Below are 17013 nucleotides of genomic sequence, written 5' to 3' on the forward strand. Positions count from 1 at the left end.
CTGCTGTGATCTGCTAAATTCAACCCTAGTAAAAAAGGAGGCGTTTCTTTGCTGGTCAGTAGAGTCACAGTTTCATGGTGCAACGTTTCTTAAAAAAGAAAAAAATGGCACAAATTTTTGTGCAAATCACATGACATGTAAATGTCAATGTAATAGATGGAAAGAAGCAATATAGATAAGTCTAGGGTAGGTTCACCCTCCAAAACTCCTGATAGGTTTGGGTAGGTTTTCACCAGCAGCATGAATGGGGAGTGAAGTTTTATTCTGTCACGTGCAGCTGCGGCATGGGCTATCCTGGCGCTCACGAAGTCTGAAGTGATTTCAACCCTTGCATTTGGCGATCCACCCCTCCCCCCTGCCTGAACACTGTAGCGTAAAACCTAAACCGAAAGGCATCACTCAAGAGCAGACGGGAGAGGCTGCAATTGGTTTACTGCTTTTACTTTGTTTACAGTGGAGAGCTCTTATACCGTAACCGTCGTTTACATTTTTATTCCATAAATGAATAGTACACATGAAAATAAGAAACTTTGTAATATATCTTATCAGACAGATTTATTTCTTTTTCTGCCAGAATTCATCAGTCATTATCAAAAGTCTCAATTCTGTCATAAAATCTGTATTCAGTGAAGACTTTCCCATTACGGAGATAGGAGATGGCGGCTGTTACTGATTCTATGACAGTGGGCGGAGGGAGGAGCTATATGCAAAGGGAGGAGATAGAGGCAGAGTTCCTCCCTGCCTACCTCTTCTATCTATATAGAATCTCATGTTGTGGCATTTCGTACACCAGAAATCTTACTCCAGTCAGGGAATGGAATAACATTTCTGGCATTACACAGGAAAGTGCAAGCCACTCGTCAGACGCTGCAGATTCATGAAGATTCTATTCAAATCTGGAGAGAAAAATTGACGATCTTGATAAATCAGGATCCTTTAGGCAAAGATGACAAGAAGAGTTCAGAAAATGTGTAGATAATTCTGTTTTAAAGGCTTGTCCTAGATTGCAATACTGACAGATCAAGATCAGATGAGTGGTTCTGACACTATTATTCAGCTGCTATAGGTTCCATAAAGCTGCTTCCATAAAGTAGGTTTTGCTGTGTTTTTGATGTGTCAAAAGCCACAAAAAAATGCAGTTAAAAACGCAGCTGCATTATTACACTTATTGCTTTCAATGGTAGAAAAAAGCTGCAAAAAAGCTGAAAGAATGTTCACGCTGCATGTGTGTGTGTGTGTGTGTGTGTGTGTGTTCTGAAATCTCATAGCTTTTGCAGATACTGTAAAAAACAGCTTTTAATTTGCATAAAACTCATGTAAAAAAGAACAAAAAATTGCAGCAAAAATGCAACGTGTGAACATAGCCTATAAGTACACACTATGAACAGCAAAGCTCTATTCCCTGTTATGTAGTGGCCATGTTCCTATCATAGAGAATAGGAGCTGATCTGCCGTCCATTGGAACAGACACTAAAGATGTCATATCTCCAGTGATCTGATACGAATGACTTGGACTCCTGATAAGTCATCAATATCACCTCCATACGGTATGTGTACATAAAAGCCTTTTACATGCCAGCTGACATGCAGAGTTCTTTCTGCAACAGATTCTTCAGGAGAATGTCGGTGACACTTTTCCTGGGGTGTCTTTTTGTCGTCTCACAACTTTGGAAGTCTGAAGCGGTTAAAGGAAGTTCAAAAGCAAGGATCGTGGGCAATTGGTTTTGCCATTGCTGTGCATATATACATTGTTTTGTTGGCATTTATTTTTAGCATTTTTTCAAGTGGTTTCCAGATGTAAACCACTTGAAGAAGATGCCTACCACTTGAAGAAGGTGCCTGCACACATAAACTTTATGGTGTATATGTTTCATGCAGTTTTGTCTTGAGCTTATTTTTAGCTTCTACCTTTTTCGCTTCCTATTTTGTCTAATTTAGAGCAAGTATCTCTTTTATTCGCCTGCTATTCTTCCAGGATTAATACATCATGTGAGAACTAAAAACACTTTGTGCAGCATGTGTAACAGTGTGAAATGATGCGTGTCCTCTGTTGATAAACTTCCCTGATGTAATAATGATATGCTCTTTTCATTTTACTGCAAGTGCTATTTGATAAACTTAAAAGCTCCATGGGACTCTGAGCAACCATACTTAATCTTCTAACTACAAGCATCACGGACAGTTTTCTGGTAAATGCTGACCTAATTTTTTTTTTTTTTAAGCAATATGCTCCTAGTTCCAAGCCAAAAACGTTTATTTATAGTAAACCTCATCTGCCCTGTACCGTCCTGGTTACTTCCCTTTACTACATATACACTTAGGTTCAGAAACATTTGGACATTGAACAAATAAAACTGAGATGCAATTGAAGTGGAGACTTTCAGGTTTAATTAAAGGGGTTAAAAAAAAATATCCTGTGAAACGTTTAGGAATTGCCACCATTTTTCTACAAAGCCTCTTCATTTCAGGGGCTCAAAAGGAATTGGGACAAATTTATTTTACCATAAATAAAATGTTAATATTAAATACTTTGTAGGACAGGGGTGGGGGTCCTTTTTACTACCGGGGCCATTTGTAAATTTCTACCAACCTTCGGGAGCCGCATAAAATTGTCAATGTGAAAAGTAACCGGCTATATTTGATCAAGCAATTAATTACCTCACCCCTACTGTGGTGGCCGGAGCTGCTTCTCTTTGGTGCGGCGGTTAATTTTTGATGATACTGATCATGTAACGTTGCTTTTCACAACTTCTTTTCCAGGTTTGTTTCTGTCCGGAGCACAGTCAACTCTTTGTGATAATAAGATTGGTAAATCATATATCACATAACAGACGCTGGGACTGCTGTATATACATCACATAGGAGACATTGGAACTGCTGTGAATACATCACAGGAGACATTGGGGACACATGCATCACACAAGGGGTCTCCTGTAACATATATGCCCCAGCCCCTCCAGTGATGTGTATGCCCCCAGTCCCACCAGTGATGTATATGCCCCAGCCCCTCAAGTGATGTTTATGCCCCCAGTTCATCCTGTTATGCATATGCCCCCAGTCCATCCTGTGATGTATATATCACAGAAGATGCTGGGGGTATACACATCACAGGAGATACTGGGGACATACACATCACTGGAGATGCTGGGGACATACACACCACAGGAGACGCTGGGGCAAATACATCTGAGGAGAGGCTGGGGCATATGCATCACAAGAGACGCTGGGGCACAGACATCACTGGGAGGCATATATATTTGGCTGAGGGGCACAGACAGCACTTGGGGGGCATGGACAGCACTTCTGGGGCACAAACATCACTGGGGAGTAGGCATCACTAGGGGGCACGAACAGCACTGGCAGAGCACAGACATCACTAGGGGGCACAGACATCACTTGGGGTATGGACATCACTGGGGGCACAGACAGCACAAGGGGGGCTAGGATATCACAACAGGAGGAAGAACAGCACTTGGGGGTACGGACAGCAGGGGGCACTGGGGAAAACGGATAACACTAGCGGAGCACAGACATCACTAAGGGAGCACGGACATCACTGGGGGGAACTGGGGGGCACGAACAGCACTTCCAGAGCAAAGACATCACTAGGGGGCCACGGACAGCAGAGGGGAACATGGATATCACTGGGGTGCACAGCACTGGGAGTGGTAAGCAGCACTTGAGGTAGTACACAGCACTGGGGAGTAGTAAATAGCACTGGAGAGAACAAACAGCACTGGAGATTGAGGGGGCACATAGCACTATGGGTGGCATACACACAGCAGTGAGGGAGGAGGCACACAGCACTGTGGATTGCACACAGCACAGAGGCACACAGCACTAAAGGGCGGGCTCACAGCCCTGGAAGCCGTGAAGCTGCTGCTGCTAATCTTTTGTGGGATGGGAGCACAGAGCACTAACACCACCCACAAAGTAAGTCATGAGCTCACTGGCACTGGCCAGTACGCTCACGCAGCGCTTAGTAGTGAACGCTTCGGCTGGAGTCACATATCGCATCACCTGGCACGGCCGCACACTCTCCTAACAGGAGCGTCTCAGCTGCATAGAAATAAATGCAGCCAACCAGCTCCTGTCAGAAGAGTGTGCGGCCATGCCGGGTGATGCGATGCGAGTCACTCTCAAGTGTAACGCCTGAATGCGCACACGGGTATTTAAAGAGCAAGCAGCGGGCAAGACGTGATGGCTAGCCCGAGCACTGCGGCCCCAGGAATCTTCCCCAGTGGCCACAGAAAACCTCCTCCGTATGCGGCCCGTGGGTTCTCCACCCCTGTTGTAGAGAATCTTTTACAGGCAATGACTGCCGGAAGTCTGGAGGCCATGGACGTCACAAAAAGCTAAATTTCCTCCTTTGTGTGCTTTGCCGGGCCTTTACTGCAGCTGACTTCAGTTGTTGCTTGTTTGAGAGTCTTTCTGCCTTTAGTTTTGTCTAAAGCATGTGAAATGCATTTTGATGGGGTTGAGATCTGGTGACTGAACCATTGAAAAATATTCCACTGCTTTTCCTTAAACTCCTGTGTTGCTTTTGCAGTATATTTTGGGTCATTGTCCATCTGTACTGTGAAGCACTGTCCAATCAAGCTTGCTGCATTTGGGTGAATCTGAGCACAAAAAGTATACTCCTGTACACTTCAGAGTTCATCTGTCTGCTTCTGTCTTCAGTCACATCATCAATAAACATGACTTAGGCTAGGTTCACACTTCCGTTAAATTGTATCAGTCACAATTCGCTGGCTCTGGTAAACAACGGAATCCGTTTGGCGGATTCCGTTGTTCCCATAGACTTGTATGAGCGGCGGATTGTGACTGATGATGCTGCGTTGCATCCTCCGCCCCACTGATCAGTCATGGAACGACTGACTGCCGGGCGGAAGGAACGCAGCCTTACCCAGTGACATTGGAAGCCATGCATGCCCATGCCATCACACTGCCTCCACCATGTGATACAGCGGATGCGGTGTGCTTTGGATCATGAGCAGTTCCAAGCCTCCTCCATACCTTCTTCCTATCATCCTGGTATAGATTGATCTTCGGTTCATCTGTTCATAGAATGCTTTTCCAGAACTGGGCTGGCTACTTCAGATTTTTTTTTTGCAAAGTCTAATATGGCTTTGTTATTCTTAAGGCTGATTAATGGTTTACACCTTGGGGTGAACCGTCTCTATTTGCTCTCATGAAGTCTTCTCTTTAGACTTAGATACTGAAACACCTACTTCATGGGTAGTGTTCTTCACTTTGAAATCTGTTCTGCAGGGCAGTTTTCAAACATGATAATGACTCCAAACACCCCTCAAAGATGACCAATGCTTTGCTAGAGCAATTCAGTATAAAAGGTGCTTGACTGGCCAAGCATGTATTTGATCCAAAGGCAGACGGCACTCATCGGCATCCAGGTAGCGGTGTTTAGTCAAATAAAAACATGAAGGGGTACAACTGGTGGGGGAGGGTGAGGAGAGCTCCCAACGCCGAACGACGGCGGGTCATTTCCCACTCCTTGTGCTTCCACGGGGACCCGTGGAAGCACAAGGAGTGGGAAATAGCCCGCCGTCGTTCGGCATTGTGAGCTCTCCTCACCCTCCCCCACCATTTGTACCCCTGCATGTTTATATTTAATTAAACACCGCTACCTGGATGCCGATGAGTGCATTCTGCTTCTGTCTCCCTTTGGATCTTATGCATGGTCTATGCTCTGGAATGTGCACCCGGCCCTTGCTATAAGGAATGATTCAACAGCAGTATTTATCTTGGATCAGCTGTGCCCGGTTTTTCTCCCTTTGCTACAATGGACCAAGCATGTATTTAGACCTAAACCCTATTGAGCATCTGTGGGGCATCAGCCAACGGAAGGTGGAAGAGCACAAGGTCTCTAACATCTACCCACTTTGTGATGTCGTCATGGATGATAAATGAGGATTACAGCGGCTCCTGTGAAGCACTCGTGAACTCCATGCCCAGAGACTTAAAAACAGGGCTTGAGAATAATGGTGGCCACACAAAATATTGACACTTTGGGGACAAATTTGGCCATTTTCATTTAGGGGTGTACTAATTTTTCTTGCCAGCAGTTTAGACATTAATGGCTGTGTGGTGGTTGAGTTATTTAGAGGGCACACGAAAGTTACACAGTTATATAGGCTGTACACTGACTACTTTACATTGTATAAAAAAAGTCATATCTTCAGTGTTGTCCCACTGAACAATGTGGGGGTGTACTCACTTTTGTGATATAGTTGTAGTTGACTTGCTGTTAAACTAAATCTGGCAGTTGAATATATTTTAAACTAACAAAAAAGGAGAGACCCTCCCCCATGGTCCTTGTCTCTATGAACACAGCTGTATAGTTGATGCAGTATTAGAGCATCTGGCTCCTACAGCCATTCATTGGCCACGGTAGTCCTATGCCACGTACTGACACTACCATAACAGTATATACATAGTTGGCTGAGGTTGAAAATTTGCCCCAGGGTCAATAAGTCTGTAGGTACGTCACAACATGTGCGGATTTGACATGTAACAAAATTTTGAATTGCAAAAAAATAAAAAAAATTAAAAAAAAAAAAAAGCACAACATTATGATCAATTATGCAAATAAAATATTGCTACCAGCATATTTGTATTAGAGACACAAAAAGATTTAATTATTCATTATTAAGTCTTTTCATTTACCAGTACTTTTTGGCTGCATTTTGTGGTAAGAAATGGCTCAAAATATATTCAGACTTCTGCTTAAAAGTACAAAGTGGAATTGGTAGGGAACAAAGTCAGAAGGCTATGCTCGTGGAGATCAGCCATCCATAATAGCACTGAATAGACTCGCTTCTGACGTGTTTATAATTGTCCCAAGCACTTAGGACAGAAAGGGAGCAGATGGTATAAAGCGTTGAATTGTGTACTGCACGAGAAAAGTTAAATGTCTAACAAAGCCTCTTAGGGGCACTTTGCACGCTGCGACATCGCTAGCCGAAGCTTGCGATGCAGAGTGCGATAGTACCCGCCCCCATCGCAGCAGTGATATCTTGTGATCGCTGCCGTAGCGAACATTATCGCTACGGCAGCTTCACATGCACTCACCTGCCCTGCGATTTCGCTCTGGCCGGCGAACCGCCTCCTTCCTATGGGGCGGGTCGTGCGGCGTCACAGCGACGTCACACGGCAGGCGGCCAATAGAAGCGGAGGGGCGGAGATGAGCAGGACGTAAACATCCCGCCCACCTCCGTCCTTCCGCATAGCCGGGATGAGCCGCGGTGACGCAGGTAGGAGGAGATGTTCCTCGCTCCTGCAGCTTCTCACACAGCGATGTGTGTCCGCAGGGGAACGAGGCACAACATCGTACCGTCGCTGCCACACAATTATGAAAATGTCGGACACTACACCGATGATACGATTACGACGCTTTTGCGCTCGTTAATCATATCAAAAACGCTTTACACACTACGATATCGACAGCGACGCTGGATGTACGTCACTTTCAATTTGACCCCACCGACATCGCAGCTGCGATGTCGTAAGTGTGCAAAGTACCCCTTAGTATTAGTGTGACATTCATTAAAGGGTCTTCCTCTAGTTTTTTTGTTAGCAGCACTTCTACGCTGCATCCCTGCTTGCTTTGAGGCATTAAGCAGCTGATTTAATGATAATGGCGAACAGCATAGTCACACCAACCATAGGCAGCTTTGCCTTTGCAGCATCAAAGGAGCAAAGTTGTACTGAAACTGGCCCTTCCGGCAATACGGTCAGTATTCGAGAAGCCTTTGAAAGCTGTATGGCAAAAGCTTGTCAGCACTGTGCCCTTTGCCCAAGACACTGCCCACCACTGATAGACTGGAGAGGTGTCTGGTATCTATGGCAACAAACCGTAAACAATAAAATAATAATCTCTCCCCTTTTTGCTACAGATCTATATGGTACACCATACTAATTAAGGGCGTTTTTCTATGAAAAGCCTTTTTTTCATGGAAGCCACAGAGGCAAACATTTATTGTGCATGTATATACAGTGCCTACAAGTAGTATTCAACACCCTGCAGATTTAGCAGGTTTGATAAGATGCAAATAAGTTAGAGCCTGCAAACTTCAAACAAGAGCAGGATTTATTAACAGATGCATAAATCTTACAAACCAACAAGTTATGTTGCTCAGTTAAATTTTAATAAATTTTCAACATAAAAGTGTGGGTCAATTATTATTCAACCCCTAGGTTTAATATTTTGTGGAATAACCCTTGTTTGCAATTACAGCTAATAATCGTCTTTTATAAGACCTGATCAGGCCGGCACAGGTCTCTGGAGTTATCTTGGCCCACTCCTCCATGCAGATCTTCTCCAAGTTATCTAGGTTCTTTGGGTGTCTCATGTGGACTTTAATCTTGAGCTCCATCGACAAGTTTTCAATTGGGTTAAGGTCAGGAGACTGACTAGGCCACTGCAACACCTTGATTTTTTCCCTCTTGAACCAGGCCTTGGTTTTCTTGGCTGTGTGCTTTGGGTCGTTGTCTTGTTGGAAGATGAAATGACGACCCATCTTAAGATCCTTGATGGAGGAGCGGAGGTTCTTGGCCAAAATCTCCAGGTAGGCCGTGCTATCCATCTTCCCATGGATGCGGAACAGATGGCCAGGCCCCTTGGCTGAGAAACAGCCCCACAGCATGATGCTGCCACCACCATGCTTGACTGTAGGGATGGTATTCTTGGGGTCGTATGCTATGCCATCCAGTCTCCAAACGTCACGTGTGTGGTTGGCACCAAAAGATCTCGATCTTGGTCTCATCAGACCAGAGAACCTTGAACCAGTCTGTCTCAGAGTCCTCCAAGTGATCATGAGCAAACTGTAGACGAGCCTTGACATGACGCTTTGAAAGTAAAGGTACCTTATGGGCTCGTCTGGAACGGAGACCATTGCGGTGGAGTACGTTACTTATGGTATTGACTGAAACCAATGTCCCCACTGCCATGAGATATTCCCGGAGCTCCTTCCTTGTTGTCCTTGGGTTAGCCTTGACTCTTCGGACAAGCCTGGCCTCGGCACGGGTGGAAACTTTCAAAGGCTGTCCAGGCCGTGGAAGGCTAACAGTAGTTCCATAAGCCTTCCACTTCCGGATGATGCCCCCAACAGTGGAGACAGGTAGGCCCAACTCCTTGGAAAGGGTTTTGTACCCCTTGCCAGCCTTGTGACCCTCCACGATCTTGTCTCTGATGGCCTTGGAATGCTCCTTTGTCTTTCCCATGTTGACCAAGTATGAGTGCTGTTCACAAGTTTGGGGAGGGCCTTAATTAGTCAGAAAAGGCTGGAAAAAGAGATAATTAATCCAAACATGTGAAGCTCATTGTTCTGTGTGCCTGAAATACTTCTTAATACTTTAGGGGAACCAACAGAATTCTGGTGGTTTGAGTGGTTGACTAATAAATGACCCTCTGAATAAACTTTTCACAATTTAAAAAAAAAAAAAAAAAAAAAAAGAAATAACATTTTTTTTTGCTGCAGTGCATTTCACACTTCCAGGCTGATCTACAGTCCAAATGTCACAATGCCAAGTTAATTCCGAATGTGTAAACCTGCTAAATCTGCAGGGGGTTGAATACTACTTGTAGGCACTGTAGTCTATTATTGGCTACCCATTCTTGAAATGTATAGTATGTATACACACTGACTATACAGATGACTATACCAGAACAACGTGCAGTCCTCTATGGTTTATGGAGGAGTCCTAAGCAGAGAGCTCCCTTAATATGTCCTAAAAGCTCACATGGAGAGGTTGGTTCTGTGAGACAACCTAATTCAATACTAGCCCCCACTATAGATCAGTACACCACTTACTAGGAGTATGTATAAACCAAGCAAGACGAGCCATGTAACTACACAACTGAATTTCTGCTCGATAATCTTATACTTCGCTATGAAATGTCCAAAGACCACAAAGCTAAATGTGCGCTGCAAATCTGATGATTATAGGAGTAAAATGATGCATGGTAAACGGTCCTATAATTACTCATGCACCCACCGGTTACGTCATAGACAACCATCACCTCTAATAAACCAGAATATAGTAACTCACTACACAGTAAAGCCAACTTTGGTTTATCATTTCAACTCCATGGGAATCAACACACATAATGCAATGAGGAGATATTGATGACTCAGAATGTATCACAATGTTGATACACTTTATACATCGGCGAATGACTGGGCTACATATATGAAAGCACTAATAAGCAATGCAATTATTTCTTAAAATGCCACAGGCACACTGTGGAAATCAGAGTTTGCTGCACAATACCAATTATAACCCTTTGCCATGCATATATTTTGCAATAGCATTCGCCAGGGATCTATTGCAGATTTGAGAGCATGACAGTTCTTGAGGTTTCTGGAATACTTATTCACTTTGGTGGATGCTTCATACGCATGCACGGACATTTCACTGAGACCTAAGACCTGGATACATGATTTGTCAGGATCCCAGGTGCACGTGTGTACTCTGATATAATTATAAACCCACAGAGTGTAGTATACAGTAACTCACCGCTCTTGTCTCATAGAGTATTAGCTTCTGAATACCACTTATGATGGGAGCAGCGAGAGGCATCGGGATGTCAGGAATGTTCCACGGTTATCTTACTGCCAAACAAAGAATATTAGAAGTGAGTGTTAGTACAGCAGTAGTAGGAGAAAAATTTAGAAATGAGGACAAGAGACGTTGTAATGAAGACCACAACCCAAGTAGGACTCGGTACATAGCACTAAGCTAGCAACCAATTTTGAAAGCAGCCTGTCATGTTGAAAATGGTACGTGATCTGGAGGCAGGATCTTATAGACCAGGATTTGTAATTTATCAATTGAAATACTTGGTGGATATATGCATACGAGTCTAGTGGGTGGACCTATTCAGTGACAGTCTTCCCTGTATGACTGTACATGCAGAGAGCTGCCAGTCACCAGGATGAAGCACCCACTGAATTCATCTGCATGCAAACACCAAGGATTTCAATGCTTAGAAAACAAATTATACTGAATCTTTTCCCACAAACCTATTTAATTATTCTGGTCAGCTTCTCCTTCTCTATACCGTGCTTGACACAGGTCGGACTGTATGCACAATGTGATAGGTTCCTTTTAATCAGCAACTGTTGAGTTTGCAGAGTGTTTGCTATTATCTTTACAGGAAATATCTTTCTATTTAAAAAGGGGTTGTCCAGTGAAAACTAGTTATCACCTGGTATACAGTGGGGAAAATATGTATTTGATACACTGCTGATTTTGCAAATTTTCCCACCTACAAAGAATGGAGAGGTGTGTAATTTTTATTGTAGGTACACTTCAACTATGACAGACAAAATCCCTCCAAAAATCCAGAAAATCACATTATATGATTTTTAAATAATTCACCTATAATTGCATGAAATAAGTATTTGATCACCTACCAACCAACAAGAATTCTGCCTCACAGACCTGATATTTTATCCTTAAGAAGCCCTCCTACTCATTATCTCTGTTTGCACCTGCTTGAACCCATTACCTGTATGGAAGACTCATGTCCACACAATCCATCAATCACACTCCAACCTCTCCACCATGGCCTAAACAACATCTAGCGCATTTCTGTAATCAGGAAAGTCAGCTTAATTTCCCAGCAGTGTGCCCTCAGAAGCACAAAGTGGGCACAATCTATGGGCACTACAATGTACGGGCACAACAATGGCAGATTTGCAATTTTCCCTCAGAAACATTCATTGCTTCTTGTTTCTGGAAAACATCCATGGAGTCAAAATGGTCATTACACATGTAGATAAATTCACAGACGGGTGTCATTTCCTAAATGTGGTCATTTGAGGGGGATTCACGCACTTAGGGGCTCTGTATATAGAGTCTGCACACTATTCTTCGAAAATATATGCTACAAAGGGTCAAATAGTGACCCTATTCCTTCCTTCACTGTAAAGGCCTAGTCACACACAACGACTTACCAGCGATATCGACAACGATACAATCTGATAAGGATCGCTGGTAAGTCGCTGGTGATATATCACACAGTTAAACCTTACCAACGACGCAGTAACAATCAGCGACCTGTATAACGATATCGGCGGGCGTTTGGACCGTGTTAGGAGGTCGTTGGTAAGTGTCAAACACAGCGATGCATCCTGCCCAGCAGGACATCACCTTTGAAGAAAATAGTCCAGACTATTCGGCAACGACTAGCGATCTCCCAGAAGGGGCCTGCTCGCTGGTAAGTGTCACACATAACGAGATCGCTGGTGAGATCATTACTGCGTCACATAAACTGTGACTCAGCAACGATCTCGTTAACGATCTTGTTGTGTGTGACTGGGCCCTAAGACTTAAGCGGGCTTTACACGCTACGATTTCGCTACAGCGATCTCGTTGGGGTCACGGATTTTGTGACGCACATCCGGCCGCTGTAGCGATGTTGTAGCGTGTGACTCCTAGGAGCGATTTTGGATCGTTGCAAAAACGTCCAAAATCGCTCCTCGTTGACATGGGGGTCTGCTGCCAGTTATCGCTGCTGTCGCAGGGGTGAAGTTGTTCCTCGTTCCTGCGGCAGCACACATCGCTACATGTGACGCCGCAGGAACATCTCCTTACCTGCCTCCGGCCACAATGCGGAAGGAAGGAGGTGGGCGGGATGTTACGTCCCGCACATCTCCGCCCCTCCACTTTCATTGGGTGGCCGCTTAGTGACGTCGCTGTGACGCCGAACGGACCGCCCCCTTAGAAAGGAGGCGGTACGCCGGTCACAGCGACGTCGCTATGCAGGTAAGTATGTGTGACGTATGCCCGTTTCGCACAAACGATGGGGGTGGGTCGCATGCTAGCGATATCGGGCCGGATATTGCAGCATGTAAAGCCACCCTAAGCTGTACTGTACTGCCACATATGTGGTATTGCCATGCTCAGCAGAAATTGTGTGACACATTTTGCCATTGTTACACATTATCTGGTGTGAAAATGTAAAATCTGGAGCTAAAAACATTTTTGTGGCAAAAATGTAATTATTTTTTCTTCGCCACAAAATGGTATAAAATTCTGTGGCACACCTGTGGTGTCAATATGATCACTGCACCCCTAGATTAATTCATAGAGAGGTGTGTTTTGTAAAATGAGGTCACTTTTGGGAGGTTCTGCAATTCTGGCACCTCATAAGACCTCCGGTTGCCAAGACAACATTTGGCTTCCCCGTGACAATGTCGCAAGGGTGCTGAAGGGGTGAGTGACAAAGCGCTTTCCTTTTCACAAACTTCTAAATGCCACGATCGCTATTGAGGGAGGCATCTAGAAGGTATCACAGGGTAAACATCATCGGGACCTAAGACAATCAGGTCCTGATGAGGTTGCTGGTCAAAACTAGCATTCTACACTGGAATTCTGGTGCTTGCAGGAGTCAGAGGGTCAAGATTTCAGCCTAACCGCCAACCGTATAGAAATATTGGCGCTGCACAAAGCCCAGCAAGCACCAGTGTTTATTTACGGTTGCTAGTCGGGAAGAGAATAAAGGGAATGCAACAATAGAAAATGTACTACTATTAAATCAGGGTTTTATGTTAAAAAGTTGTTGTTTTTATTTTTTGTCAAGATTTTTTATTTTTAAAATCACGATCTGTATTCAAAATTATTTATTTTTCACAAATTTTCATATTGGTTACTAGGTCTGTTTTTCATCTTGTTCTTTCAGGCATTGTTTTCAAGAGTCTTATCATTAGGTCTATATCACATGTCAGTGAAAAACCCAGACATTTTTCACTGACGTGTAAAAAGGTATAAGTTCCTTCGTGTGCCATGATTCACGGTACACATGGGATATCCATGTGCTATCTGTGATCCATCACTTGTGATAGCACATGGACGTATATTCACCTGTCCCCGCTCCTGCTGTCCGTGGTACTTAACTCTTCGGCTTTCCTGTGTCTGGCCGCTGCTGAACCCCACTGCAGCTACTTCCAGGTCGGCTGTGCCGTGCACAAATGCATATGCATGAGCATTAGCCGGCCTGGAAGCAGCAGGCAGCAGCAGCTGAAGACAGCAGCGCTGGAGAAGGGTAGTATAAAAAGCTTTTTATTTTTAATGTCCATGTTTTTCTGGTACGTGTTTCACAGATGACACCACTGTGTGGTCCATGAGACATCAGTGATGCAAGAAAAAAAACGGACATGTCTCCATGCAGAAATCACGGACACGCGTGTACACCGCACGGAGACACGGTCAGTGAAAAATCACTGACGTGTGCGCAGACCCATTGATTTTAATGGGTCTGCATATGTTCGTGATTCTGGTACGTATAAAAACTGTCACATACATCCCAGAATCACTGACGTGTGAAAGAGGCCTTAGAGGCAGGATTACAGTAACAGTTATATAGACAGCTGAAAAAAAAAGGATTCACCAATCAACTGCAACTTTATTAAAAAAAAAATTGTAATATGAAAAATGTACAAAAAAAAAAATTCCCTACATTTTTTAATACATACATGTAATGTAAATTGAATTAAACAGTCTGTCATTTTCTGATGACACTTTCCCTCTTAAAGGAGGTTATCCTCTACTTCAAAAGTTAAACTTAATAGGCCAGGACTTTGTATTTAAAAAAATCTGAAAAATGTAAACACTCGCAATTTTCACACTGACCATTCAGGCTAATCTATACTTATACTTTCTGTCCTTTTAGGATCACCTAAACTCACCTTTCAGAATAGCAGCATTCCTCCGCATTCAGTACTGTGCACCTTACCGATTACTTGGCATTAACATCAGGGAATGGGGGTATCATATGATATCTCCTATCCTCACATTCTGTACAAACAGGACAAACAAGATGCTGAGCACAGCTGTCCGAAGGGGAAGAGCATACGAAGCGTGGAGGAGGAGGGCCAGTCTACTTTATTACACTACCCCGGCCCATTAAGTAAAACTTTTGTAGCAGTGGAAAACCCTTTTAAGGGTAAGTTCACACAGTGCGTTTTTCGCGGCGTTTTTGCACGTTTTTTGGGTGCGTTTTTGCCCAGAAAACTGCATGACTTTGCTTCCCCCAGCAAAGTCTGAGTTTTCATTTTTGCTGTCTGCACACAGCGGTTTTTTTTTAGCTGCGTTTTTGTGGTGACCACAAAAACGCAGCATGTCAATTATTCCCGCGTTTTTCACCGCGTTTTTCATCCATTGAGTGCAATGGGATGTTGAAAGACGCAATGAGAAATGCAAATTGTTATTATAGCTGCGTTTTGGTGCGTTTCTAAGACCAAAAACGCAGCTATAAACGCAGGAGGTGGGTAGTAAAGTGACATGTACAGGAAGAGGATTCCTTCTGTCAGTAAATACGGAAGCGTGAATCCTCCCGGTACCGTCACCACCGCTTCCACCTCCAGTCCTGTGCATGTATGCTGCCGTGCGGCGTCATGTCTGGACGGGAGGTGGAGGCAGCTGCGAAATCAAAAGTGAACAGTAGAAAGAAAAAAAAGTCATAGTCACCTGTCTGCAGACTTCCGGTGCCATGCCCGCTCCCATCTCCTCTCACGGTACCGCCGCTCCGGCTGTGTGCAGTCTCCCCGGGTACGTATGCCTGCAGGACCTGGTGATGGATCACCTGATGCAGTCACCTGACGCATCAGCTGATCGTAAGTCTCGGGCGCCCGGCCGGTTTAACCTATCAGCGGATGCCGTCAGGAGACTTCATCCCTGATTACCGGCAGCTCCTGCAGCGATCGGACGGGATCAGATCCGCTCCAGGAGCTGCCGGTAATCAGCACACAAGTGAGTATTTTTTTTTTTTGCACTGATGCATCATCTGATTGTATAAAAGCGTTTATACAATCAGCTGCTGTGTGATGTGATTCACATCCTGGAACCTGGCACATCATCTGATCGCTTGGCCTTCCAGCAAACCGATCAGATGATATTGGATCCGGATTTGACGGCGCGGGACCCTTGACCCAGGATTACTGCGGAGGGGGGTGCTTTATTTCAATAAAGATGGAGTCACTAATTGTGTTGTGTTTTATTTATTTCTAATAAAAATATTTTTCTGTGTGTTGTGTTTTTTTTTATCTTTACTAGAAATTCATAGTGGCCATGTCTAATATTGGCGTGACACCATGAATTTCGGGCTTAGGGCCAGCTGATAATATAAAGCTAGCCCTAACCCCATTATTACCCAGCGAGCCACCGTCACCAGGGCAGCTGGAAGAGTTGGATACAGTGCCAGAAGATGGTGCTTCTATGAAAGCGCCATTTTCTGGGGTGGCTGCGGACTGCAATTCGTAGCGGGGGTGCCCAGAAAGCATGGGCACCCAGCACTGTGGATTCCAATCCCCAGCTGCCTAGTTGTACCTGGCTGGACTCAAAAATTGGGCGAAGCTCACATCATTTTTTTTTTTAAACTATTTTATGAAATTCATGAAATAAAAAAAAAAAAAAAAGGGGCTTCCCTATATTTTTGGTTCCTAGCCGGGTACAAATAGGCAGCTGGGGGTTGGGGGCAGCTCGTACCTGCCTGCTGTACCCGGCTAGCATACAAAAATATGGCAAAGCCCACGTCATTTTTTTGGTTTGGGGGGGGCAAAGAAATCCTGCATACAGTCCTGGAAGGAGGATGCTGAGCCTTGTAGTTCGACAGCTGCTGTCTGCTCTCCTGCATACACTATTGGATGGAGGATGCTGAGCCTTGTAGTTCTGCAGCTGCTGTCTTCTCTCCTGCATACACTATTGGATGCAGCTTGCTGAGCCTTGTAGTTCTGCAGCTGCTGTCTGCTCTCCTGCATCCTCTAGTGGATGGAGTATGCTGAGCCTTGTAGGTCTGCTCCCCCTGACTCTCCCTCCAGCATACAGTCCTGGATGGAGCATGCTGAGCCTTGTACTTCTGCAGCTGTCTGCTCTCCTGCATACACTAGTGGAGAATGAAGAACATATGGAAGAAGGAAATTACATCAGACCTTTTTTTTTTTTCAACAATCTTTAATGGCAATGTTCACTGATAAAAAAAAAACGCAGAAA

General features: G+C 44.4%; 1 protein-coding gene across 3 annotated transcripts in view; it reads right to left on the minus strand.

The window, feature by feature from the left end:
• FIG4 (FIG4 phosphoinositide 5-phosphatase) overlaps window positions 1-17013 on the minus strand; it is a 384735-nt gene that overhangs the window by 334534 nt on the left and 33188 nt on the right. For 2 of the 3 annotated variants that reach the window (XM_075340061.1, XM_075340062.1), the window contains one exon: window positions 10537-10631. In XM_075340061.1, the coding sequence (XP_075196176.1) occupies window positions 10537-10599 (63 nt within the window). In that variant the 5' untranslated portion in view covers window positions 10600-10631. Of the gene's footprint in view, window positions 1-10536; window positions 10632-17013 lie in introns of those variants that run through there. The other variant, XM_075340063.1, reaches the window with a different exon arrangement.

The sequence above is a fragment of the Anomaloglossus baeobatrachus genome, chromosome 3, assembly GCF_048569485.1.
Source record: "Anomaloglossus baeobatrachus isolate aAnoBae1 chromosome 3, aAnoBae1.hap1, whole genome shotgun sequence".
Taxonomy (NCBI): domain Eukaryota; kingdom Metazoa; phylum Chordata; class Amphibia; order Anura; family Aromobatidae; genus Anomaloglossus; species Anomaloglossus baeobatrachus.